General features: G+C 45.6%; 1 protein-coding gene across 2 annotated transcripts in view; it reads right to left on the reverse strand.

Annotated features, from left to right (window-relative positions):
• SLC6A5 (solute carrier family 6 member 5) overlaps positions 1–27,053 on the reverse strand; it is an 85,998-nt gene that overhangs the window by 58,543 nt on the left and 402 nt on the right. For both annotated transcript variants that reach the window (XR_014508758.1, XM_083430746.1), the window contains exons 2-4: positions 9,107–9,613; positions 4,445–4,589; positions 579–710 (exon numbers count right to left, since the gene is read on the reverse strand). Coding sequence is in view for 1 of the 2 variants with exons in the window: in XM_083430746.1 (XP_083286872.1) it covers positions 579–710; positions 4,445–4,589; positions 9,107–9,613 (784 nt within the window). In the remaining variant the exon portion in view is untranslated. The remainder of the gene's footprint in view (positions 1–578; positions 711–4,444; positions 4,590–9,106; positions 9,614–27,053) is intronic.

Below are 27,053 nucleotides of genomic sequence, written 5' to 3' on the forward strand. Positions count from 1 at the left end.
GAAAAACATACTGCCTCTGACCATGGAAGCAGAGCAGAGCCATCAGGCAAGTAACCATCGATAGCCTAATGCCCTCCACCAATTTGTCCAATTATCTTTCAAAGCTTTTTCTCATTTCATGTCAGTACATTTGTCACCACCACACCAGCCAACATGAACCTTGAAACAGCACTCCCCAGTGCTGCCTATACAAGGGAAGTGAGAAAGTACCATGCGGCATGGTATGTGCGAGATATTTAGCACTGAAGGGAAGTGCTATTTTCTTATGAGACGTACGTGACACCATAAAAGTGATGCAGCCGTGGAATGCTCTCCTCCTGCTGGGAAGTGCAGCATGGATCCACTAAAGCAGAAAAGTGCTGCATTACTACTACATCAGTCATTGCAAGGTCACCTCAAGGTCAAAGTCAGACTGCAGCGCATCAGCCACTGTTCTCGTAGCAGTGCCACACAGAGGAGAACCCATGTCATCTCTCTTGCTTTGAACTGAAGGAAAACCATGATCTCCAAATTAAAAAGACACACACACCATGCACACAAAATGCCACAGGACAAGGCATTGTTTCTGCTCAGCTCACCTTGTAAGGCAGGGATGGCTTTCCAAACAGACACAGGTCCCTGACTAGCAAACTGCCCCAGAGAAACCTCCAGGAAGAAGATGGGGATCCCAGCCAGAGCCAACATTGTCAAATAGGGAATAAGAAATGCACCTAATGGAAGAAGAGAATACGGATCTCAGGGACAGCATGGGTGGGAAAGGGCACAGCCCTGACATTTTGTAGCTGTTCTATTTTGTGCATTGCAAAAGCACTTAACAACCCTTCCCCCCCAAACCCCTGCAGAGCAATACCAAACTTTTTGAAACTAATGTATTTCCTGTTTAGAAACCCTTTGCGGAGATGCTTTGTCGGCAGAAAGCAGGGCTCTCTCCCTTGGGAAAGCTTTGCATGTTGGTCAGATTGGCAGAAGGTATTTTCATGCCCCATAAAACCCACAGTTATAATTACCAGGGCATATTAAAACAAAATTAGGCTGATCCTACCAATCCTTATTTTGAAGGTAAAGAAAGCAGGCTAAAGGAAACACATTGGTGCCCACTCCTAATATCTACCCAGAAGCAGCCCCACTGAACTCTGTAAGGGTTACTAAGACTGCATCCACGAGACTTCCAGTTCAAGGGGCAATCCTGTGTATACAGATGGTTGTAAATCCTATTAGATTTAGTGGAACTTAATTTCCTGGCAAATACGTGCGAGATCTCAGCCTGTGCAGGGCTGTTCCCCCTTCTAGCCACCTCGACAAAACCTGCCTTGTTCAGTTCAACCGCTTCTGACCCGCCTTCTCCTTGGGGCATATTATGGATTTGCTTCTGCACCGTGTCAAACAAGGCTGACTGTTCGGAGTGGAAATGGCTGCCAGACTTGCTGCAGGTGGTGCAGCTAATTCAATTACTACTCATAATTTCTCTCATCATCACCTACAACTGCGTCTCAGGGCTTCCTGGAGTGTGTCCTGGGGAGGGAAGTCAGCGTTGTTTTTAAGAGGGGCGGGTGAGGGGGGTGGGGATTGCGCTGGAAACAGCCGGCTCCTAATTTCTAATTTTAAAATAAATCACGTTGGGATGGCATTTATGCATTTGACAATGAAGTCTTCCAAGCAACTGTGTTCGTTACTTGTATAAAATATAGCCCGCAGCCGCTGCTGTTGACTCACATTAGGAGGCAAGCTCAGCAAACCTGAACTCCCCACGCGGAGACTGCTGTTCAGAATTCTGTTGTGAAATCGAAATCAGGAGAGCTTTGCAATGATGCCAAAAAGACAAATTATTTGCACTGGACCAGGGACTGCGCCTGCGCAAACTTGAGACGCAGCTCCTTAATCTGCTTGTTCTGTTACCCATATTTGGGAGAGATCCTCAATGAACTCGGTAGAATATATTTCTGGGTATACTGGCTTCGGATTAGGTACAATAAGTGCGTCTATGTGGTTTCTTTCGATCCCACTGAATTGGGAGTAAATTTACTGAGATCCCAAAGCAAACGTGTTCAGGATTTCAGCCCCAAAACCGAATTCAACAACCGTTTGGCTAAATGGCATGTTGGGTAAATCACGTGTATGGAATAATGGTGATTGATTAATATATATATCGGGTATTGATAAAAAATACACCCTGGAAACCTTGAGGTTTAGAATAATCAGAGTGGAGTCCCCCACCACCACCGTTTGAAATTGAATCATAATAAACAACCACCACTTGTAAATTTGGAGACAACCACATGTTTTTGTTTTATGTGAAGTTGAAAGTTTTCTCCAAAACCGTACAATCCTGTGATTTCACTCAAAACAGAAAAAGCTCAGCGGTTGGAGCATCTGCTTCGTATGCAGAGGTCCCACGTTCAAGCCTCGGCATCTCTAGGTGGGGCTGGGAGGAAACCCCGCCTGAACTCCTGAGTTGCTGCTGCCAGTCAGTGTAGACAATACTGAGTTAGATAGGCCAATGGTTTAGACTCAGTATGTGGCAGCTTCCTATCTTCCTAAGAAAAGTGACTTTTGTGGTGTTGGGTGTACTGACTACACCGAGACATACAAATGAGAAAAATATGTTAACATGCAGCGTTCAGCAGAAGGTGAGGAATTGCCGTTTAGGCTTAGTCCAATTAATCAGAGCGGGGAAAATATATGCACTTTTTCGCTCATGAAATTCTAATATCTGTAAGGCTGGTCTTGTTCTCTCTGTATGTAATATACGGGTTGGAAAGGAAATCGCCAAACTCCGATAGTAATTAAAGCAACGTCGAGATTAATGGCAATAATGCACTATGAGAAAGCTGGATTGTTTTAAACGCACATTCTACTATTTTCGTTTGTGATTGTGAGAGGTATGTTACATCTCTTTCATTTCTGAACGGGGGGGGGAATGATTTTGTTTTAGGCGTTGTCTAATTCTAATAAATGAAAATATTGTTATCTTTGTGGTTTCCCAGTTTGGATGTCCCCCCCCCCCTTTTACTGTAGTCACAACTGGTGGGAAAATATTTCCAAATTAGGGTTTGTTTGTTTTCCATAAAGCAAGAAGGTTCGGTGGACGGGACTGGTAACAATTCTCACGCAGTTTTTCAGGGCTTGATTGCCGTTTCAACTATATTTAATTTTATTTTTCAGAGAGGTCGGTAGAAAGCTTTACTGTCTCTTCACTTTCCAGACACTAGTCCCTAATCCATTGCCTGTTTATTTTGAAGTTCCCAAAAGAAGGAAGAAAAGCTGTTTGGGGAGGACAATTTGGAGGGAACAAATAGTCGGAAGGGAAAGGGCTAAGGCAACAGACACTTCTCCGCCCCCTCCGCTCAAATTGGCAGCCCCCCCCCCCCCGATGCATTTCAGTTTAAAGGAGGCGTCGGGAGACCTTGCACCTCTAACGTGCAGTTTGGGCTCCAAAGGGTCCCATTAGTTCAAGAGGGCTGGTTTCTGAATGACTGCGTCGAATTGCAACCATGATCATCTGCATGCAGACTCTTTCCGAAGGATTTGCTGCGAAAATCTGCTCTCGCTTGCTTTGCTCTTTGAAATGATTGCCTCGCTCTCTTTACTTCGAGGTAGTCACCCCGAAACATTTGGAAGAATAAAAGGTTGGGAGATCTCCAACGCTTGTTTACTCAGAAGCAAGTATCTCTGAGCTCAGCTGGGTGCACAGCTGGAAGATCGCAGCCGATCCTAAGCATGCATATTTGGAAGCAGATGTCATCGTTTCAAAAGAGATCCATCCAGGACTCATTCAGTCCTTTTATGTTTTGTTTATGTATACTGTACATTCTGTTAGGTTTCGCCAAGGTCAGTTTCAGCAGTGGCGGCGGCGGAGCTTCACTGCAGACCTTAAACCAAACGATTTGCTTTTAACTGATAACACAGAATCGCACACTTGTCGTCCGCATCGGGTGGAATAAAGTGACCTTACTTCGGGTCACTAATGCGGATTAATGCCTTGAAGTCTATTTTGTTCATTTTTCACGCAACGCAGATTAAAGGATAGGGGCGTGATATGGGGTGCTTAATGGGTACTTCTAACATAAGGTGAAGTAACCTTTCCTATGAACACCAAGATCAAGAGATAGTCACGCTTTTAAACCCAGGGGCATCGATTTCTCTTGGCTGCTCCGGTTTTCTAGAACAGGGCTTGCGGGTTTCCGGCAATGGACAGCTTCTGACCCCGCCCCCTGCCCCGCCCCTTTCCCCCTCGCCATCAGCAGCACCCACCCCTTTGCTTCTAAGGCACTGGCTGAAAGCCCGATCCAGAAACCAGAGGGAGTGGGGAAGCTCGAATTTAAGCTGACTGAGGAAGCAGTTTACGTTCAAGCTCAGCGCTCCGTTTATCCCGGCTGGTGGATCAAAGGCCCCAGCGTTACCCCTTTCTGAGCTGCAGGGTGTAAAAAGAGAGGAAAATCCATACCTCCCCCATTCTTAAAGGCCAGGTACGGGAACCTCCAGACATTGCCCAGCCCTACTGCATAACCCACCATGGAGAGGATGAAGTCCAGCTTGCTAGACCAGTTTCCACGGGCTTTATTTTCGTCCCCTTCATCCTCCTCCTCCGGCTGGAGGGAGACAGAAACAAAAACACAATTACATCGACGCGATAGCACACAACGAGTTCACATGCGGAATGATTGAGCTGCCATCCCTAGGCAAACTGTACCGCAGTAGTTGCAGTAGTAATTGGTTTGATCATTATATACATAATAATAGATTATTATTATTATTATTATTATTCATCAGTCCATACCATAAACATAAATTGCAGCGTTAACGTCTATTGGAGCAAGAAAATACAGAGGTCTTATGTTTAGGGGACCCTTGAGAGCTACAGCATTTAATCGTGGCGTGGGGAAAGAATGAACTGGAAATGTCCTCTAGGAAAGTTAGAGGTGATTCACTCACACAGGTCCTTCGCTGGGAATCTTAAGACTCGCTGATTGCAGTTGGCTCTGTCACAAAACAAGAGAAAGCCCCAGGCACTTTTAAGTCCCATTGGCAGAGTTATGCATGTGTTTAAATCCTTCCTTGTCGAAATCGACGAGAGCTTAATCGACGTGACTTCTGATCACGTCCTCCTCCGAGTTTTAGGTCATAAGAAGATCCCTGGCCAGCTTCCCTGCCTGCACCCCCCACGCGTGAATGTGGAAGGCAAACTCCAGTGGTATTTGGAGCAAACCTGCCCTGGGCCTGGCGCGCATCATCACCCTTTTAATCGGGGCAGGAATGGGAAGAAGTTTAGAACAAAAGCGGAAAACCTGACAGTGCCTAAGGCGAGACCGAGTTGCGCCGAGGGACCCGCTTCAAGGCTTCATGTGGCTGAGTTAAGCAGTAAGCGATTGGGAGAGGCGAGCTGGCGCCGTAATGACTCGCGCCGGCTGTCTGCTGCGCACAGCGCTTTTGGGAGCATTTGCCCGGGGCGCGTGAACTGTCCCCCTGGTCGTTTGCCATCCCTCAACTCCCAGTTACCACACGGTCCATTCTCCCTCCAGTCACTGCTTAGGGAAAGAAGAGCAGCGAGGCGGGAATGGGGCTGTGTGTGTGTGTGTGTGAGAGAGAGAGAGAGAGAGAGAGAGAGAGGCGCTTGAACTTACTGAAGAGCTAAAGAAAGCGGGAAAAGAGGCCTCTGGCGAGGAGAAGCGCCGGTTTGGAGCTGGTCTGGGGCCACACAGCTTCAGTCATACACAGGGACGGCGCTTCGGTGGAGGGGCTCGGCGGAGGGGAGGAGGCAAAGCATTTTTCGGGGGGAATGTCCTCCTGAAGACCACTTGAAGGCACTGGCGACGCTACCAGACCCAACTCGGGGCTTCGTGAACCCGAACGCTAGCGCGAGGTGATGGAAGTTCAGCCTAACTAAACTCGCCACACGCGCACGCGCGCGCCGCTGAGGAGGGTCCCGAAGTCCTAAGAAAAGTCTGTCCTGAGGAGAAGGAGGAGGAGATTCAGGCTTCCTCAGCTTCGCTGGGCTACAGCAGCAACCGCGTCATGACGCACGACCTGCGCGCTGGCCTTTGGTTCGACCCGCCAGGGCTGAGTGGCCGCCATTGTCTTCTTCCAGGCCTACGCCGCCCCAGGGCCTTGGATGTCCCCTGTCCGCAAGGCATAGTCCCTCTGTCACTGAAGGACTGACAGTTTCCCTTTCTGGACGAATAGGCCGAGGCGAGGGATCTTCGCCCCGGTTAAATATTGGGAGGTGGGGCTGCTTCCCTAAGTTGATGGGCATTTGCCATTCAAATACTGTGCGTGCACCGTGTCATGTGATCGATTACCTCCCCCCTCGCCAATATTTTGTTCAAATTGGCGCCCAGCGGTTCATCGGGACTGCGGGGAGAAAGGATGAAGGTTCTCTTCCCCACGGACCCGATCCTGCCCCGTCCCATGAACACAACACCCGCGCCCGGCTTGGCAGATACAGCGTGATCAAAGCGGTGCGCCGATTATCGAAATAAAATAGATCAGATGTAATAAAAGTTGCGGCCCTGAAATGTAAACTCCGCCGCGACTGAGGGCGAATGATTCCTTGGCTTGAGCTTAACTGGAGCCGGTGTGGTGTGGTGTAGTGGTTAGAGCAGTGGTTCCCAACATTTTTTGGCCATGCCCCACCTAAGCATCTCTAAAATCTTGATTACCCCCCCATATAATTCTTATTATTCAAAAAGTGAATTCCTATTCACGTGGAGGAAGCCATTAACTTGGTCTAAACATTCTCGTTGCCCCCCTTAAAAATCAAATTGCCCCCCTGTGGAGCGTGTGCCCCATGTTGGGAACCACGGGGTTAGAGCGTCCGGCTTCGATCTGGGAGACTAGACTTCCAATCCCTGACCTTGGGCCGAACATTATCGCTCCAAACTGACCTCACAGGGTTGCTGTGTGAGGATAAAATGGAGAGAAGAAGAAGCAAATACGCCAACTTGAGGTGCTTGGAGGAAAAGCGGAAGATAAATTTAATTTTAAAAGTGTAGGAACTCAGTTCCCTTTTTCTTTAGATGGACACCAGTTTACATTGTAGGGAGGGCAAAGAGGACACTGTGTCAAACTGTAGATTATCCGGAAACGGATTAAAATACCCAATTTCTCGTGGGTAGCAGGAATCAAATCGCAAGAATAAACAAAAAATGCACCGCGGGGACTGAATCTTCAGATTTGCTCGCTACTTAGGCAACGTGGTCCACCACATGCAGCTGAGCCCACAAATGAACCATCTCGATCTAACTCAGCGGAATTTCTGAAACGTAACCCTATGTAGTTCCTCTGAGTACTGACACTTGGATCGTTTTAAAACGTAGTGATGAAACTTAATTGTGCTAAGTGGGCGGATATATCTGTCCTTCACTCGAGAGCATGTAATAACAGCATTTTGAAAAGTGAACACATTTGCGTTTGATAGCTTCTCACGCGAAACTTCAGTCGTAACCTTCACTGGTTATAATGTACAGTACAGTCAAATCCGGTTTTGCAAACCACAATAATGTACATGGCCTTAACTGCACATCTTAAGCCCACGGGGAGCCAACCACATAATCTGATGTCTTTGCACTTGTACAGCTCACGAGGGAGCAGTAGGATGCTGTCCTCACGACCAGAAAAGCAGTTAAACGGACACCTTAACCGAGACTATAGATGCGCTGCTGCGGATTGTGTGAATGCGGACGGGAGGGCGCAGCATGCTCTACTCCGCATCAATGCCGTCAGAGCGGAGAAAGACAGCCCTGCCTCTAGCCGTGGACGCCTCTGTTTCTTAGCAGAGGCCACTGTCTTGCCAGGGTACCAGGTGCGCGCTTTCACCAGCCCGGCCCCCTTTCTACATCACACCGCAGTGCCCGGGACTTGCTCACTGACCCCGACTGACGATTGAACTGTCTGAGATGGAGTGATTGATCACAGAGCCCGGGCCCGGTGGGGCTTCGAGCAGAGGGCCTGCTACGGTTGGCTCTTTGCTTGGGTGGTTTTTTGTTGTTCGCTTTGATTGCTTTCCCCGTTTGCTCGACAGGCAAGAGCGCTCCCCAAGGGTCCCTTTTGGACAGCGGCGCTGGGGACGCTCAGAGCCGGGAAGGAAGAGTGAACTTTGGCAAACTGGAGTCGCAGCTACAAATACTCCTCTGAGGGGGAGGGGGACTCTTCTCGCGCACGTGCCAGAGAAAGAGAAAGAGATCGGGTTAATTAGGTTAATCAGCTATGAATAGCGCTCAGACAAAGCGGTGCAAGGTAATGAGTATTTTTCGATTGGAGGTGGCAGGTCCCGCCGCAGCAAACGACAAGAGGCCAATGGGACTTAATCCTTTTTTGTTATGGTTTCTCTCTGCCAAGCTAGCTAGAGAGACATAATCACAGAAGTAGGTGGAAATATACATACGCCCGTGTGTTTTACAATTGTCATTGCCCACCAAAACCTTAAGAATGGGTCGGCTAAGAAATTAATAAATACTCATATTTGTTTGCGTTTGCGTGTCAGTTTCCCTCCCAGACTCAGGCCAATACTGAATGACTTTTTGCGCAGTTGTTTGGAAGGAAATATATGTGCGTTGAACAGGGTAGTTACGCAGAGTCAGTCTCGGGATGTTTACTTGGAAGTAAGTCCAGCCTGTTCAATAGACTTACTCCCAGGTAAGCAACAGCGAAACATTTTAGCTACTCTCTATTTCGCCTTATAGATCGATTTCCCTTTTCGCGCTCCAGTGTCCAATAATGGCCACATTTTATGATCTGTTGGAGGAGATCCACTTCCCTTCTCCTAATTGGTGCCTGAGCCCCAGGAAGGAGAGAGAAAAGTTATTTCAAGTCTATGTGATTAAGAGAGAAGAATAACTAGATCATCATTGTCATCATTTCCAGACCCTCGTTTTCCTTCTTTCTATTGCACGCAGGAGGAGGATTACTTTCAAGATCGCTCACTGCGAAGCCTAAATCTGATTTAGTATACCCGAAATTTCTATTAGGGATGCATTCTGCGTGGAAAGTGGCATTGGTGGACACCCGCCTATGTTCAAACCACTTGGGTTAGATCCGAAAAGGCGTGGGGTGGGGGAAGAGAAGAGAGACAGAGAGAAAGAGAAGGCAGTAACAGGGGGAAACGACTTACCTCAGTGACCGTACGGCCAGGGAGAACAGACGTGATCCCATCTGTGCCCAAGACCACGGTGCTCTGGCTCATGTTCACCCAAGCGCCCTTGGCATTGTTTTGCTCCAGTGTGCTCTTACCAATACTTTGATTAGCTTCCCCGTCTGTGCTTTGCAACGGGGGGATTTTGCAAGGGGCAATGTGGGCCTGGAGGGTGTTCCCTGCGCTGGGGGCGTTCTTGAGAGGGAAAGGGTCTATAGAGTCTTGCACTGGGGCGAGTTTGCAGATGCCAACTTTGGTCCTCTCGGAATCATTTGCCTTGGCTTCGTCGGGTGGCAAAGTTTTGTTGTCGCTGGAGAGAGCGGTGGCGACTTTGGCCAGCTGGGACGGGACTTGGGACGGCAGGTTCTGCGGGTGCTCCGTCTCGGGGCTGTTCCTTATCATCCCGGCGCTTTCCAGTGGCCCAGAGGCGGCTGACTCGGGGCTGTTCACCAGCTGTTTGCTCATCTCCTTTTGACTGGCGTAATCCTGAAAGAGCAGAGGCACATTGAAAAGAGTGAAGCAAAAGCGGACCTGCCACAGGACAAGGGGCCCGTCCCTGACATAAAGTGTTTGTATTGTGGTTGCACTGCTAAAGATAATCGCGAAGGCGTCGCAGCAGATTCGGTTTAGGCAGCCCTCCCCTTGCTAATCTTCATACTGTAAGCTAGAACTGCATCGGCGCCCTCAGATTCCAGTATTAGATAGATGCAATATCGCTTCCAGCTCTCTGCTTGCAAACCTCCTTGATTTTCTCATCACGACTGTCGGATGCTCTTTTCTCCTAGCACCATTGTAGAAAGATTCTTTAATTTTACGCCCCATTTCCTTTCTGTCATTCAGCAATGCACACTAGCTTTGGATTGGGGGGGGGGTCGGCATTCTGCCTTCGATGCAGCTAGCGAGACATAGCGAAACTCAATAATATTGGTTCCTATATTCCCCCAGTAATGATTTTTCTCTATAATTTAGTCTAATGGTGGAAAAAAGAAAAGGCCTGCAAGAAGCGTTAAAGGCACATTATCTATTACAACAAATGCTAAACTGTATTTTCTGAAATTCCAATCCTCAGCATGTTACTCAGAAGTAAATGGGATTTATTTCTCATTCAGCACAGGAAAATCCAGAGGTTTATTTTTTAGGCCGCAATTCTATACTATACTATACTATTACTATACTATACTTGGGAGTAAGTCTCAGTTAACACAAAATGGCTGAGTCGGCATGTACAGTATTGCATTGCTAATATTTAAGACGTCTGTACTGTACCAGTATTAAATATTGGCCACATTCTTCCAGCCTGTGTTTTAACTTTTTACATCTCTTTTTACATCTCTTAATCCTTTTGAAGGTGTGTGTTATAATAAACAACGGTGCTAACTAAAATCACACAACTTTAGAAAGTCACATTTTGCTGCCCTTAAGAGAATAACCCTTTACGCCTCTGAAAAGCAAACATGTAGGCAGTTTCTTGTCCGCATTTGGATTTCAGGATCGAGAACCCTCAAAACGCGCATAATTAATAACTGCAGCTTCAGAACTTCAGTAAAGAAAGCAAATTTTACTCTTGCACTGAAATACACCCACATTTTTGCATGTCCTCCCCACTTTTCCTCCCCACTGCCTCTTTAGTATATAGAGGAGAATGCGGAACGCTCTCTACACAGGAATGTGGACGTTCAGGACCCTGGACAGCGCCAACGCCTCCACTCGTCCCCTCCCCACTGCAGTCGACACTTTCCCAAGTCTAAAAGTGCGCTGCTTATGTATGTTCCACTGAGAAGCATCCTCCACTTTGTACAGTGGGGCTCACTTTCAAGGAAGTGTATTCAGGGATGCAGGCTGAACCACATCCCCAAACTTAATTTGCAGCCACTTTTCATTTTAATAGTAAAATACAATTCCCCCCCCAGCCTAAACATTCCCAAAAGAAACAGAAAAGAGAGGGGGGAAACCCAGAACACCATCACTTACCATGTCTAAAGTAGCATCAGATAGAACCCGCAGAAGTAAAAACAGCAGCACAGGCAAAATGGGTAGACTGGGTTTTGCTCCGGCAAGACCAAAGCTTTCTATACCTCCGTGGGAAAGACTGGGTTTGCGTCAGTGCATAGCAAGGTGCCCTTCGTATGACATTTTCTTGATAATACGAGCTTGATAAATCATTACCCTTGGATTCGGATTTTAAAGGGACAACAAGAAGCCTGCGCGCCGGCTCGCTGTCACTCAGGCAGCGGTTGGGATTACGTGTTCGGTGTGACTCATTGGGGAGGGGGGGATATGCTGAATAAGCCAAGCCCAACGAAAGCAGAACTTTCTTGCTGGTAATTAGAAAAAGAACATGTGAGGAACACGTCCTATTGCACCCAAAGCACAAACGCGAGCCGCGAAAGACCTCCCCGCCTCCGCCTCCCTCCTGCGAGCACCGCTCTACGTCTCCTTACGCTTCAAGCCAAAACCTCTGCAATGGACACACCCCATTCCACCACGTCTTTCGACTTTTTTTTTTAGACGCTTCAGCCCGTGCGCCTTCTTCTCTCTGCCTTTCAGCTGCAGGCTGGCCACGGCAGCGTTTTGATTTAATGTAACAGATCTTCAGGAAAGGGGAAGAATCTCCCTTCTCCCGACTTCTTTCCACAAAACGCAACGGGAGACATAACACAGGCGAAATCAACCCAAGCAGCTCAGCAATGTGTTAATATCCATCGAGGTCATCTTTAGGGCAGTGGGGTGAAGAGAAAAAGACATGCTGGGCATATTTGATGCGTTTAAAAAATGCTTGAGGTTGAGCAGGTAAGGAGGAACTGTTGGATCCAATCTTCGAGCGCAAAGTTGAAGCGCCCTTTGGACAACTCTGCGCATCCTAGAGAATTCCCGAGATTCTCTAAGCAGCTCTGGCTCATTGTTTCCCATGTAGATTCGATGTGTAAGTAAAAGCTTTAGTTACAGAACAGCAGCCGTAAAAAGAACACGATTATAATTTTTGCACGCTGCCCAAATTGGACAGTACAGGGTACATGCTGCGATCCTAACCAGTCACTCTTATGAGGAAACAGTTTCCCTTATAATCAATGCAGCATTATTTCAAGCAAACGCATTTAGGATCAGCGTGAGTTTTGAACATATATGTACGCACGTATAGTGGCCTTGTGCACATTGTGGAAAAGAATATTTCACCCGCCTTTTATGTATCTCTGTGTATAAAATTATGAAATGCACACTTGCAATTTAAGAATACAAGCAATGTCCTGCTTCGTTCGATGCCCATCAGCTGTCTAGCACGGATTCCAACTGAAGACATTAGCAAACTTCTATTAACCCACATTATCTCAGAGCTGCAGCATCAGGTATACTACCAAAAAGTTGGGCCGGCAGCTCTCTTGGCCTTTTGGGAGTCGGGCACACTTGGGACTCAACCGCACTGAACACAGTAGGACTTATTTCCGAAGGCACTGCTGTGTGCTTAAAAGAAAATAAAAATCGTGAATCAAAACATACGATTAAAAAAAAATAAGAAAAATGTGGCCCGCTCACGCATGGGACTATTTATCGGAACATAAATAAAATAATTTGTATCTTGCTTTGAAATGTTTTCCTTACTGTGTTTCTTACAGCGCAGTCTTGTACTCACTCAGAAGTGCGTTCAGTGGGGCTTACTTCTAGGTAAGAGTGTATAGTAAGTCCCATTGAATCCAATGTTATTTGCCTCTGAGTAGACAGGACAGAGTCACGCTGTTGATAGGTTAACTACTACTATCCTATTTAAATAAACGCCATTTAAAAGCACCAAACTGTAGCTGAATCGTGGCCAAGGTTTCAATTCAATTGCAGATACAGCTGTGGGTTACAGAACAGAGTTGTTTTTTACTCTTGGTGTCACCCAGAGCCCCCCCCAAAAAAAATTTAGAGTAATCCCTTTAAAATAAATGAACTAAATTAAAAGAGACAAACCATCCATCTTAAAGGACTAGTGTTGTTTGTCACAGTTTCACTGTCCGAAGCAGGAGACTTCAGTAAATAAGGTAGGGTTCGAACTACAGGAATCTGCTCATAAATTTCTGGCCATTTTAGCGCACTGTTAATTTATTAAATTTGAAAGTGGAACAATAAAGTAGTAACAACAACCGGACATCTTTGTCTCCAGTGAAAAACACACTAGCAGAATTTTGTTAGCCACGTCGATGAATTGGAAGTGGAAATTCACATAACTGCAAATGGGTGATTAACTAAGTGAACCAGGAAGAGAGTTACAGGGTCCTAACATTTAACTTTTCAGAGCTTCCTCCCGCCCCTCTGTCACACACTTTTACCGAAGTCAAACAAGTCCATTAATGTCATTAGAAGTTGGCTGAAGAATAATATAGAGCTAGTTTTCCTATGCAAGAAGATCTCGGTAGTGGTTAAATTACACCCCTCTCTCAGTATTCTCAAAACTAATCTTCGCAGCGCCCAAACTCACCCAACTACAATGCGCTGGTTCCACAAGAGAACCAAAGCAAGGAATGGTTGTAGCGCTTAAAGAAATGTAGATGGAAATAGATTCATTTTGTCTCCAGTGTAATCTAATTAGCTTTCATTTGTGCGGAGATATCCAGTGTATTATTCATCAGATTATTTTCTACACGAGGAAGAGTTAACGGGGAGTATCCCAAGCCCCTTTCTCACCACTCTCTAAGGTGGTCCAATGCGCGTCTATTTGCGTCATATTTAATAAAGCGGACATCAGGCGCCAACAATTTCGTACTCATTGATCTTCTTGATTTGAAGGGATGTTATAAATAGCTAAACCTGGTAAGCGCTCCCTCCCCTTCTTTAACTCTCCACAACCTTTGCCCGTTGCTCATCAGCTCCCCCTCCCTCTTTATTTAAACCTTTCTTCCTTTTGAGGGCAAGAAGGGCGGGCAACTGCGTTGCCGAGGAGGGCCTGGAACTCGCGTCATCCCAGCCCGCTGCAGAGAGGAGTTTCAGAGCAAAGACGGCGGCAAGGAGGACTCTCAGCGCTTGGTCTGTGCTCAAAGCGCCTCCTGCGTCCAGGGAGCCTTTTGTTTCCGCGTTGCTGCAGAGCGAAGAGGGCTGCCTATCTGGGATTTGCCTCTTTCCAGTCAAGTTCACGAGCGGGACTGTCCGCAACGGGAGTTAGAGGAGGAGGAGGAGCAGCAGCAGAGATTTAGGGACTGGCGCATCAGTGACTCAGAATCCTGCGGATTTAAACCGAAGCACTTGAAGTTTGAAGCGCACGGCGTAAATTCCTGCAAACAAAAGCGAGTCAAAGTCGTGCTGTTTTGCTACCACCGAAGGAGGCGTCTAGGTCTGCAGGAGCCCATCCGATACACAGGGGAGCAGCAAAACCAGGACTGGAGCCTTTCCCCTTGCACCCCTCGCCACAGCCGCAGTTGCGCCTCGAAGAGGAGAGAGCAATCTGTACATGCTCTTTGGTGCAGTGGAGGCGGGTAGAAGTGGGAGAAGGGGAGACGGAGGGCCAATTTCTAGTAAACTCTGCGTCCCAGCTACAAAGTGTCAATTTCCACCTTTTTTTTAATTAAATATTTTTTTTATTTACAAAAGTGTGTGCAATGTCTCTCTCGTATTTTTTTCCCATGTAACATTTTTACAAACCAGTTTCATTTGTTGAGACATTAGGAAGAAAAGGGGGAAAGAGGTGGAGGGGGGCTATTTTTTTTAAAAAAACCCTCGTGGGATGGACGGTTTTCTTTTTTTATTGCAGGGCTAGATAGATCTCCGTGCCAGCTTGAAAGGGTCCTGGCCTGGAAAGGAGTGGAAAGCGGGTGGACTACCTCTCCATATAGTCTACGTCGCTTAAAAAAATCCCTCCACACACTTATGGCAGATCTGCACCAACACTGCTGGCATTTCTTTCCTCTTTGTTAACAGGGAGCAAGAAGGAGCATGGGAAGTTGGCCAAGGAAGCAGCAGTGGCTTTGTGCTGTGAAGGCAACCCTGTACAGACTGCTTGTAGAAATTCTGGCTGAAAGTTGGCCACCATGGGAAGCAGCTTGCTGGAAGAGATGGGCGCTTCTTCTGTTTTGATGACATGAAGAGGGTCAGATCCTCCTTAGAAGAAAAGAGGCAGCAAATAATAATAATAATAATAATCAATCCCTGCCTTTAATGTGTATTTGGCTGATGTTCAATGTTTTCATGTTCAGTGTTTTCATTTTTTTGGTGCCTTTAGAATTCCCAGAATTTGGGCCCAGAATTGGAACCTTGATGCTGCAGCCTTCCTGAAACTTGGTGAATATGATAATATACCTGGATGGGAAACCACACTGGGAGGCCTATTTAAGAGAACATATTTGAAATAAGAGTAAGAATTTGACCTGGAGAGTTGAAATGCATGGAACTCAGACATCACACTTCCTAAAGTTAAATATACAATTCTTTTCCAGCATTCAGGAAGACCCTTTTCCATATACCCTTGTTAGAAAGCACTCCTTCCTTTGACTCTACCTTTAGTTTTTATGTTAAAATTCCAGATATCTGCAATTAATTAAGGGGGAGGGAGTGAAGGATGCCAGAGAACGGACTGAGGGCTTCAGTAGTCACAAGGTTGTGAGGATTAAATGAGGGAGGGGAGAACCATGTGCAGTATACCATCTTAAACTCATTGAATAATAAAAAAAGGGATATAAACGCAATAAGTGTTAAATATTGTCTGGATGCAAGGGCTACCCACAGATATACAGCAGTTCTACCTATTGCAAAACAGTGGAAGGATGAATCTGGATTGCAAGCTTGTCAGAGGCCAGATCTACCCAGGCCTCTCTACCACTGAATCACCAGATTTCCCATAAATGGCACATCTGTTAGTTGATGCTAGTTATATTTGTTTGTTTCCTTTGCCCTCCCTGGAAGCAATCACATGAGTGCCCATGTGCCAGCCCCCCCCCACTCCATCAGAAACATGTTTCCTGGCAAAATAAGTTGCAGACTAAGGGGTCCTTCTTTTTGTGGGATGTAATCCACTGGGAGCAGTCAAATGCAACATTCCTTGTTTTCCTAGAGTGGACATGCAAGGGAATGTTTGGTCCAGCCAGTCAAAACTTCCTGTTCCTCCTGGCCTGCAGCATCCTTCCTTGCATGTGACTAGTGGGTGGCCATGATCTTTCCAGACCTGGTAAAAGGCCAAGGAATGCTGCCACTCTCTCGCTTTTCGATTTTCCTTCCATCCTGAGAACTTCCTGGAATGAACTGCTGGCTGCCAGCCAAGCAGTCGCCCAGGTCATCTCCCTTATGGGATAAACCTGTTAGTATAAATTTGTATCTTTAAACCTAAAGCCTGCCTACAGGGATCACACTGTGCTCTGCCTGATCATGAGTAAATTTTCATTTTATTGCTTATGAATAAGACGGTGTTGTCTTTATTCTTTTAGGAGGGATTTTTAAAGGGGATCTTACCAGGAACATACAATTCAATCTGAGGCAGATTAAATTGCATAATAGTAAGAGGTTCTAACGAGCCTGCAACCAGCTTTCTGCTGTATGTGAGAAGGGGAATGTAAACTCTGCTAAGTAAAGGAACTTGCTAGTGCAAGTTAGGAAGGATATTAATAAACAATATATCCTCTCCTGACACCCTGAACATCTCCATGCCTTTTTTCTCTTGAAAAAAAGACCCATGACTACCATGTAAGCAAGCATCATTTTTTTCTTCAAGTAAGCAGAAAGAATAAACAATACAACATTGACCAAGGGCATAAATTCCCAGCTATACCAAGGTGTCTGTCCAAAAGGAACACGAGCTGGCTGGCAGGCAGGCTGGCTGGATCTGGATTCCCTAGGGTTAGAATTAATGTAGGCGCATCCAGCCTTCAGAATAAGTGTCCCACTCAATTTCACCCCCAGACAGTTTGCATTGCTGTGCTAATTTGTCAGCCAATGCTAGCTGCCATATCCTGCCACACCGCCTCCCTTTATCAAACTGCCTGTCACCCAAACTTCCATGAGAGCTGCAACAAGGAGGTGAGTTGTCAAAGTTTCAAACAAAGCGACCTTATTCCTCCCACGAAACAAAGATTTAAAAGGCTAGCGCTGGATCCATGTTACCATGTTGGCCTCCTGGCTCAGCATACTTGAGCATGTAGCATACACAACCCACCAGAAATCCTGAGACTTCTGATATTCCCATCAAAAATGTATGAAAGCATTTCTTATTATTGCATCACAAATTTGACCTTGGGGCTACCTTGACATCAGTTAGCTTTTATAAGTTCAATCTTTGAGGCAGCCCATGCAGTGCACTCGGTCAATGATGTTCCTCAAACTGGTTGCACAGAAATCTGCTGTGTTTTCCTAAGTGTGTGGTACATAGAAAGCTGCCTGGTCAAAAGGCGATTAAAACAGGGTGCCATGGTCTATTTTATTCTACAGAGATTATGTAAGAAGTAAAATTTGGAAACAGGCACCCATGCTATCATGCACTGCTTTGATGAAGTAATGGCAAAATGCCCTTTTAAGAAACAGCTGTTTGTATTTGACAAACTTTGTGTAGATTTGCATGACTTCGTGTCACAGTGTAAATTCACATGCTTGACATATAGGCTGAGTAGATCTCTGAAGGATTTGCATGCTCTCTGTGTTATTGAGGTTGCTGGACCTGCAGTGGGTTCAGAATATTTCCAGCTCATGGCACAGGTGAATAGTTACGGAAGTAAATCTGCCCCAAATCTGGTTAAACATTCAGAATATATATTATGAACTTATCCTGGTTGAAAAATCACTCCTTCTATAAGACAGTCCTGAGAATTGTATCATGAAAGAGGCAGGGCTAGGGAATTGGGATGGGAACAGAGTAATCAGCACCCTTTCCATACTATGATTCCTAGGATTCCTTTGGGGAAGCCATGACAATTAAGTGATCTAAAGCCAATATACATTTATAGTGTGAATAAAGCTTAAATGTGTGTTGTGTTCAAGAAGCAGCAAATAACATCACCATTTTACCCTTGGGTAGAATGCTGCACAGACAAACTCAATCTGCCCTCAAGCTTCAACTTGCCAGATTGGCCATATGGATTTGCTCTCTGTAGTAAATGGATCAAGCTTTCATTCTATAAGGAAATTTCTGTATCTCTGCACACTGAGCCCCACCAGTCAGAAGGCTAGTGCTATTGGCTGTGATTGGGATGGGGAGGGGATGAAAGGATACAGGAACAAGTCCTGTCAAAGCTGATAGCGCTGACCATCTGTCTGGCATGGCGCACATGGCCCCAATCCAGCATGGGGCACTGCACATACATCATCTCACATATTGGCTTCAGGGATCCAGTTGTGAGAGCTGTATGCACAGTAATCCTTTGCATACATGCAGTGGTGTAGCATGGGTTGTCAGCACCTGGGGCAAGGCAAGTAATTTGCGCCCCCTAACCCGTGGATTTGCGCCCCCTAACCCGTGGATTTGCGCCCCCTAACCCGTGGATTTGCGCCCCCTAACCCTAACCCCCAGATGTTGTGCCCGGTGTGGCCGGCACCCCCTGCACCCCCCACGCTACGCCACTGCATACATGGTTTCCAACCCACTGTATATGTAAGTGTTAATATGGGTGTTAGAGAAGATGAGGGCATCTCTCTCTTACCCCTCCCTTCATATGTGCTTTTTTCTGCCTCTGTAGCGCAGCCTGCAGTCTCTTTAAAAAAGGAAACACGTCCCCCTGGAGTGATTCCCTGCTCTCAGGCCTCCTGTTTGCAGTGGATAATCATTTCCCTACGCTGAAGCAGAACTGATTGTAAATCTGCATCTATCACCACAGCAGCCATTCGGATTGAATTAACAAGTCACTACAGCCTTAATTACTTTGTCAAAGATGAAAAATAGTAATTGATCTTGTCCTGGATCAGCTCGCATCTCCCCCTCCTCTCCCATCGGTACCTTGCCCCCCCCCCACTCCAAGTCCTTGCAGATAAGCAAATAAATAAATAAATGGAGGGGGAAAGAATCCTAATCGTATGAATGTTGGAGTTATGGAAAGGAAAGCTCAGGTTTCAAAATGCAAAACTGCAGGGGGAGGCCTAATAGTTCAGGAGTGGAGGTAAACAGGGAGAATCATTGATCAACAGCCTTGAGATACTGGGAGGGTGAAAAGTAACCTATAAGTCACACACTCACAAACTTCACTTTATCTCAAGGGTGGGGAACTGACCCACATGATGTCAGTCCCAGTCAATTCCAACTCCTGTCAGCCCCAGGGCCCATGGTCAAGAGCTGATGTAGTCAAGTCACCCTGGAGGACCACACATTCTCCTCCCCATCCCGGCTTTAGCATATGGCTTAGCTCACTGTTTTGGCACTGTACGGCAGCACACCTGCTCTGTGATGTTGGCATGCTTTAATCTGGACTGAATGGCATTTGGGAGTGAATAGTAGAAAATGGGATTCTAAAACTAGCTGGTGTTTTGATTCCTTCAAGTTTTATGATGATATGAGAGAACTGCTGAAAAGGCAGAAGCAAAAACAATTAGGGCATTATCCAACCAGAATTAAACATGCTTAAATGCTAATAAGATCAAGGATTGTACATGCTTAGCTGTCTCCAACTGAAATTAAGAGGACATATAAAAATGTACACTGCTAATAACACATACATATAAAAAGTGATGTGCTTAAGCTTCAACAGATTTTTAAAATGTATACTACCCTGTCATCCTCAGATGAAGGGAAGTACAGTGGTACCTCGGGTTATGAACTTAATTTGTTCTGGAAGTGCATTCTTAACTCGAAACCACTCTTAACTTGAGGCACGCTTTTGCTAATGGGCCTTCCACTGCCGCCGGGCCGCCGGTGCACAATTTCCGTTCTCATCTTGGGGCAAACTTCACAACCCGAGGTTCTACTTCTGGGTTAGCAGAGTTTGTAACCCTGTGTTTGTAACCCGAAGTGTTTGTAAACCCCAAGTACCACTGTATAGACATTTTAATAATGATGATGATGATGTACTAAATCAAATAACCCAGAAATGATTTAATGGATTGACTGCATCAATTGTGTATGTGCATTTAGAATGGCAAGTCAAACATGCATAATGGCATTTTAAATATTTGTATAGCCCAAACCTAAATGCCCTTTGTAGATGCAGCTGAAGCAGCATCCTAACTATCAGAATGCTGAGATCTACAAATCCGATGTTCAAAAACTAGTGCAGATTGATCAGCCTCAATTATTTAGTGAAAACCATGTGCCTCACTGCTTGTTTCAGGTCCGACCATCTGACTCACTTTGTCAGTATTTAGCATACTACACATGATCACCATAAGAGGCTTTTGATAGTAACCCATTAGGCAGGATTTCTGAAACATTGGGCAGTAACAGCAAAGTTCTCCTGGAATTATTTTCTTGTCTCTTGAAAAGCAGTTTTTCTTTGCATCCAGAAATATCTGATATTGGATTAAACAAACTGTCAGGGGTTCAGGAGCAGAGGCACAGGATAAGGAGGAAATGGAGAGTGAGGGGGAGGAGTCCGAAGGAAATGTCAGCGATGACAGCGATCCGAGGTCTCTGAGTCTTTCCAGTGAATCGGACGATTCACAGAAAGGAGCTCCCATGGTCAGGGCAAGGGGAGTGCCCAGGGGGACACCTCGGGAAGAAGGGGGGAGAGGGGACTCAGAGAGTAGCAGTTGGAAATCAGGGCCCACGTCCCCCCCAGAGTGCAGTAGGGGGGAGGAGTCCCAGGCATCGGGATCAGGTGGAGCGCTGCCAGCGGGAGAACATGAGGCAGGATTGACCACACCTACGTCGGGGAGTGAGGAAACGGTCATCAGGAAAGTTAAACGCGCGCGCGCGCCAAGTTCAAATGTACAGGAGGGAGGCACAGTGGGCAGCCCGGGAAGAGAGCCAGGTCCTAAAGCCCGCCGAAGAGAGCGGGAGGAGTCAGGGGGGTCGTCATCGTCAGCCTCAGAGGAATCCAGGGAGACAGGGCCCCCGGAGGGCAGCAGGACCCAGAGGAGAAAGAAGAGGTGGAGTAAAGCTAGAGTCTTAAACTGGTGTACAGGGGGCGGAGATTCAGATGGAGCTTCGCCGGTCTAAAGTCTAGACGTAGAGCTGGAGCGCTGCGGCGTGGAAATGGAAACTGTACTTCAATAAAGACTTTTGTACATAAATACCAGCCAGCGTTGGTCCTCTGTGAGCTGGGACCAGGAGCCAGCCCTGACACAAACACAACATTATTTGTTAGCTTATTTTCTACATGTCTTTCTCTTCTTTCTCTCGCTCTCTTCTTAGTGCTCTCATTTTCTTCATTCCTGAGCATTCTCGAAGGGCAGACTACAGTGAGAGTGAGAGCGAGAGTGTGAACGCAGAGATGGGGAACCTGTGGGCCTTCAGATGCTGCCCTTGGCCATTGACTATTGTGGGATGTTATCATCACTGAAGCAGTCAAGTACAACATTTTCCTGTTGCCTAGAGTGGACACACAGGGGGATGTGGCCCCAGACAGGGAGGACTTCCTGTCATACTTATTCTGGTGCCTCCTCCCCCTGTGTGTGACCAGGTAGATGGGCATGACCCTAGCTGACCATGTAAAAGGGCTAGCCATGCAGCCATCTTCCCTTTTCCATTTTCTCATTTCGGACTTCTCTCTTGGACCTCCTCTTCTGGCTTTTAGCCAGCACATGGCTCATCCTTACGGATGATGGAAGCCACAATGTGGAAAATCTGAGGCGTAGCTCAGACTTCTTTTCTCTACAAAAGTAACTGTAACCACAACATAAAACCTGCCTTCAGATTACTGCTGTGAACTGAATGTAAGTACACTTCACTCTTACTTTTAAAGAAGACTGTCGTGTAATTCTTATTTTAAGAGGGAAATAAAGGGGAAATTTACCAGGAACAATCCAGACTAGACAATCCAGATTGGATTGCTTAAATTAAAGGATTCTAACGAATCATCAACTTGCTTCCAGCAATCTGCAAGGGAATGTGCTCTGCTGCTTGCTCACTAGCATGAGTGAGAAAGAATAATATTCAATCAATACATCCTCTCCTGCCTTCCTCAACGTTCCCACAACTATGCTCACTAAGATTGATGGAAGTTGGAGTCCAATGACAGATTGCCACCCACACCTGTTCTAAAGAATCAAACTTTTCAGTGCAAGGAAGAGAATGAACTGCAGCTCTTAGTACACCAGGGGCTTACATGGTTCTGCTGTGAATGGAGCCAGAACAGTTAGATAAGCCCACAAACGGTCCCTACTACCATGTAACTTCATTTTCAAGGAAGATGGGTTGCTAGCTGGTTGAATCACTTTGCCCTGCATGCCACACTGACCACATAGCTTCAGCTGCAGCATAATTTCCCCCCGAAAATACCAAGTGCGTGGTTGTCCAAATGGCCCTTCAGAATGCAATGGCGCCATCTCTCACCAATGCCACACAAGTGTCATTGCATGGCTCTTAACAAGCTTGACTGAAGTGAAGGGCAGACAATGGAACCAGCCATGCCAATGGCAGGTGCTGCCGCACCACAGATGGCAGCTGTGAACAAGGTCCAGCAATGGCAGCTGCCAGTCATACAGCTGGGCCATTAGATGATTTCAAGACTGCACATCCCAGGAATTAGGAAATATTGCATGGCTGATGTTACAGCTCATCTCTTGCGTTCTCTCTCTCATTCTGGCTGATCATTTTCAGGACTAATTTCAGCCAATTGTATCTTAAGCAAAATCTACTTCTGATGAACATTAAATTGAATAAATAAAATAATAAACAAACAGAGGTGCATGAACATTCCTCCTCTTGCATGTTTTAAATGACTGGCTTGTTTTACCATTTGGATTATAAAAAGGGAAATAAGGCTAGCAAGCAATCAGTCACACAAGGCTGTTTCTTGGATTTCTGTAGCTCCTTTTACTGCAGAACAAAGCCATCAAAGCATGGGGAGATAAAACAGACTTTGCTAAAGGTGACACATTTCTTTGTACTTTCCCTGCTCTCTCTCTCTTTTTTAAATGAAAAGCTATATTTTTAAACTTTTCTTAGATATGGAAACAAATTATTAACCTGGTTTTATTGTAATGCTCATATTAAGAAATAATGCACGCTGGCTTATGAAAGTCCATTAATTTAATCTTTTTTCCTGAATTACATCAGATTATTATGACCTACCAATTTCCTGTTAAAATTGACTTTCTGCAATTTATTATATGTGATATAAAGTATATAGCACATGATTGTGTTGCCTGCCACAGTAAGCTGCAGGTTAGATTGGGTGAATTTAATTTTGATTTGCTGCTGGTGGTGTTCTAATCACGGTTTTAAATATTGCTGGCTGGCTTGAAGATGAGTGCCCCCTTCTTCTGTAACTGTACAGAATTTCCTAGCGTAGGTCCTTTCAGTTAATAAAGAGCCAAGTCTCTTGGACAGGGAAATCATTACCTTTATAAGAGCTCTCTGATAAAAGTTCTCTCTCATTTCAGTTGAAATTATCCCCAGATAATGAAGGGTCTGGTAAATCTTTAAAGCATTAATTGCTTGTGCGGTTAGGCTTCTCTGCGGCAGCTTGTGTTAACTCATCAAGCGGTGGAAGCAGGATGTGCACCTAGCCTTGTGTTCTTGTCTCCAGTTGCTTTAATTTATTTACACAACAGCTGCTGGAATGTTCAAATACACATTCTGAATTCTGACACAGCTATGAATCTAGACAGTAAGAAGACTGTGAATAGGGGACTTGGCTTCTGTCAGGGAATTTTCATTTAATAATATTGGAAGTTGGGAGCTCAAGGGGATCAGGTGCACGGTTGTGAGAGGGACAGACGCATCTGGAGGAAGTTTCTGCATCACTAGCCAGGCAGTCACGCTGCTAACATCTATTGTCCCCTGACCATGGACCCTCTATTCTACCAAGGATTTCTGCTGGCCACTATACAGTGGTACCTCGGGTTACATACGCTTCAGGTTACATACGCTTCAGGTTACAGACTCCACTAACCCAGAAATAGTGCTTCAGGTTAAGAACTTTGCTTCAGGATGAGAACAGAAATCGTGCTCTGGTGGCGCAGCAGCAGCAGGAGGCCCCATTAGCTAAAGTGGTGCTTCAGGTTAAGAACAGTTTCAGGTTAAGTACGGACCTCCGGAACAAATTAAGTACTTAACCTGAGGTACCACTGTATCATATTTCTAGAATACACGCCTTACAGACATCTATGGTTTCAGCAAAAAATGTCAGTCAGGGTGTCAAACTAAACTGAACCCTTATTCCACCTCTCCCCTCAAGGCTGAAACAGAATCTAAGTTCAAGTAAAAGCTCAGAATAAGGGTCTATCTAAATAAACAAATCTCAGTAATAAACAGTAATAATGGTGTACTGGTGCACTGAACTGCGGGGCAGTAGAATACAGGGGGGGGGGGATTTACCCTCCATGAAGGCTACGTGACATGAAGGCTGGCAACATCAACCCCACTGTGTGGGAATTCCTTGCAGATGGCTGCAGAGCCTGGAGACAATCTGTCCAGCTGTGCATCCACAGCAGTGACGAGAGGAGGAATGACCGCTGGGAGAAGCGCAGAAAGAATAAATGCCGTGACACACCTACATCAGCACAACCAGATGCCTTCATCTGCTCCAGCCGCAACAAAACATGTCTCTCCTATATTGGTCTCTACAGCCACAGCAGGCGCTGTAAGTCTCCCTTAGGTGTTACTGGACTGCAGCTCCCAACATCCCTGACCATTGGCCGTGCTGACTGGGAGTGATGGGACATGGAGTCCAACAACCATTGGTGGGCAAAGATTGCTCACCGCTGCTGTAAAACAAGGTGAACCCTTGGAAACAAGCCTCACCTGCAGTTTTCTTGACCAGCTATATGACCACTAAAATCCGGATTCGCCTTGACAAGCAATAGTCTCTGCCCCAGAAATTTACTGAGAACGAAGCTATCTCCAAGTACCAATAAGTTCAGCCTGGTCCTCCTGAGGAAAATAGTTTGCTTGGTTCACTTTGAAGTGTGGTTTATCTTGCAGCAGAACAAGTGCTGACCTATTTTACACTGACAGGTTTCATTCCTCAATATGTGGAACGTGAAAGAAATAAGTCCTTAAGACTGAAATTCAGTAGGGGACACACACACACATTTTCCAACAGAAAGGAGTTTGATTTCTCAACAATGGCAAATAATTTGTAGTGCTGAGCTTTTTGGCTACTGTCAAATTTATTTTGGGCAGGATTTTTTCCTCCATTGTGTAAGCACAATTTTTGAAAAAGCAAGCACAAAGGACCTATTATTCTGAAGTTAAAGCAATTGAATACAGATCCTGCAACTGCCATCCACTTCACTAGCATATTTCTCAGACAGCAGCAGGACATTAAAGGTATAATTCTGGAATATCTCCACAATGGATCATTTTCCAAGTAAGAGTGAGGAGGACAGCGGCATTTAGATGAAGAAAGAGCAAGGGATGAATTCAGAGAAGCCACTTCTTGGTGGGTCTGGTTAGTTTCTGTGCAATCCTAAGCATGTCTACTCAGAAGTAAGTCCCATTGAGTTGAATGGGGCTTATATATACCCAGGTAAGTGGAAACAAGACTGCCACCTTAATAGTTGCTTCTTACATATGTGAAAAAGCACAGTAGGAGGGCAGCACCCAATCAACAATGGGCCCAAAGAGTTAAGCAATAAATGCAAAATTGGAGGTAATTGATTGAACTGCAATGTTTTTCAAGTTAAAATAGGACCTTTTCTTGGTCCCACCACTCTCACAGGCATGCTTGGTGGGGATGTGGGAGAGGGCCTTCTTGGTGGCTGCTCCCAGACTCTGGAATTTCCTCCCTAGAGAAGCTACACTGGCTCCCTCCTTCCTGTGCTTCCACCAGCAGACAAAGAGACTTTTGTTGCAACCAGGCTTTTGGGAGCTGCTTTTAATGAAGGCAGTGGCATAGCATGGGTTGTCAGCACCCGGGGCAAGGCAAGTAATTTGCGCCCCCTAACCCGTGGATTTTAGTAGGGGCAGAGAGCTGCGAGTTCGAGCGCCCCCCCCCCCAGATGTTGCGCCCGGTGCGGCCGGCCCACCCTGCACCCCCCACGCTATGCCACTGAATGGAGGGGCTGGTCCCAGGCTGTTTTTATTGTAATTATGTGTATGTTTTAAATAGATATTTCACACACACGACACACACACACACACACACACACACACAGATTTAATTCTATCAATGTTTAATAGTTTTTTTTTATGTTGTTGTTTTTCTATGTTTTTATTGATTCTTGTTTTTATCTGTAAGCCACCTTGAGTCCCATCAGGGAAAAAGGCATAATATAAAATATGTCCTTTATCATGGGAGATATAAAATGAAGAATATACATACAGAAATATAGCATAAGGAGGGTAAGTGCAGACAAAATATAGTTAAGCCTGGAAAATATCATGCAACTTTTCAAAAATTACGACATTTTGAAAGGAAGTATATCAGAATTATAAATATTAAAACCAACTTCTTTCTTTATCTATTGTGCAGATACCTCAGTAGCCCAACATTCAAGATACTGATCAAATAACATACTATGGTTAAAACAATAAAATGTTAATTAATCAGAATGTTAATTATATATTTCTGTGTGTATGTTCTGACATTTAGGTATCTCTTGATGAAGGCTATCTAGTGAGATATACCTGGACTTGCACTCCCATGTCCTTGGCTAAATTAATTTCCATGCATCTTAGTACAAAAGCGGAAGTGTAAACCATAAGCGGAAGGAACCTTCTTAAAATACAGAAGCTGCTTGCAAAGGTAGAGAAAATGCAGGAAAAAATCTGGACACATGCTGTTCAGTTATTCTCCCCACTAGAGATGCAAACAGCACAGCACAGGCCTAGTGAAAGAAAACAGAATATTTCTCCTCCATTGCATTTACAATACATAGGCTGTTAAGGCCTCTTATCTTGGTTCTCTCATTCTGCTCTTCCACTGCTTGGCCATCCAGATAA

The sequence above is a fragment of the Podarcis tiliguerta genome (assembly GCF_965153285.1).
Source record: "Podarcis tiliguerta genome assembly, chromosome: 1".
Lineage (NCBI taxonomy): Eukaryota > Metazoa > Chordata > Lepidosauria > Squamata > Lacertidae > Podarcis > Podarcis tiliguerta.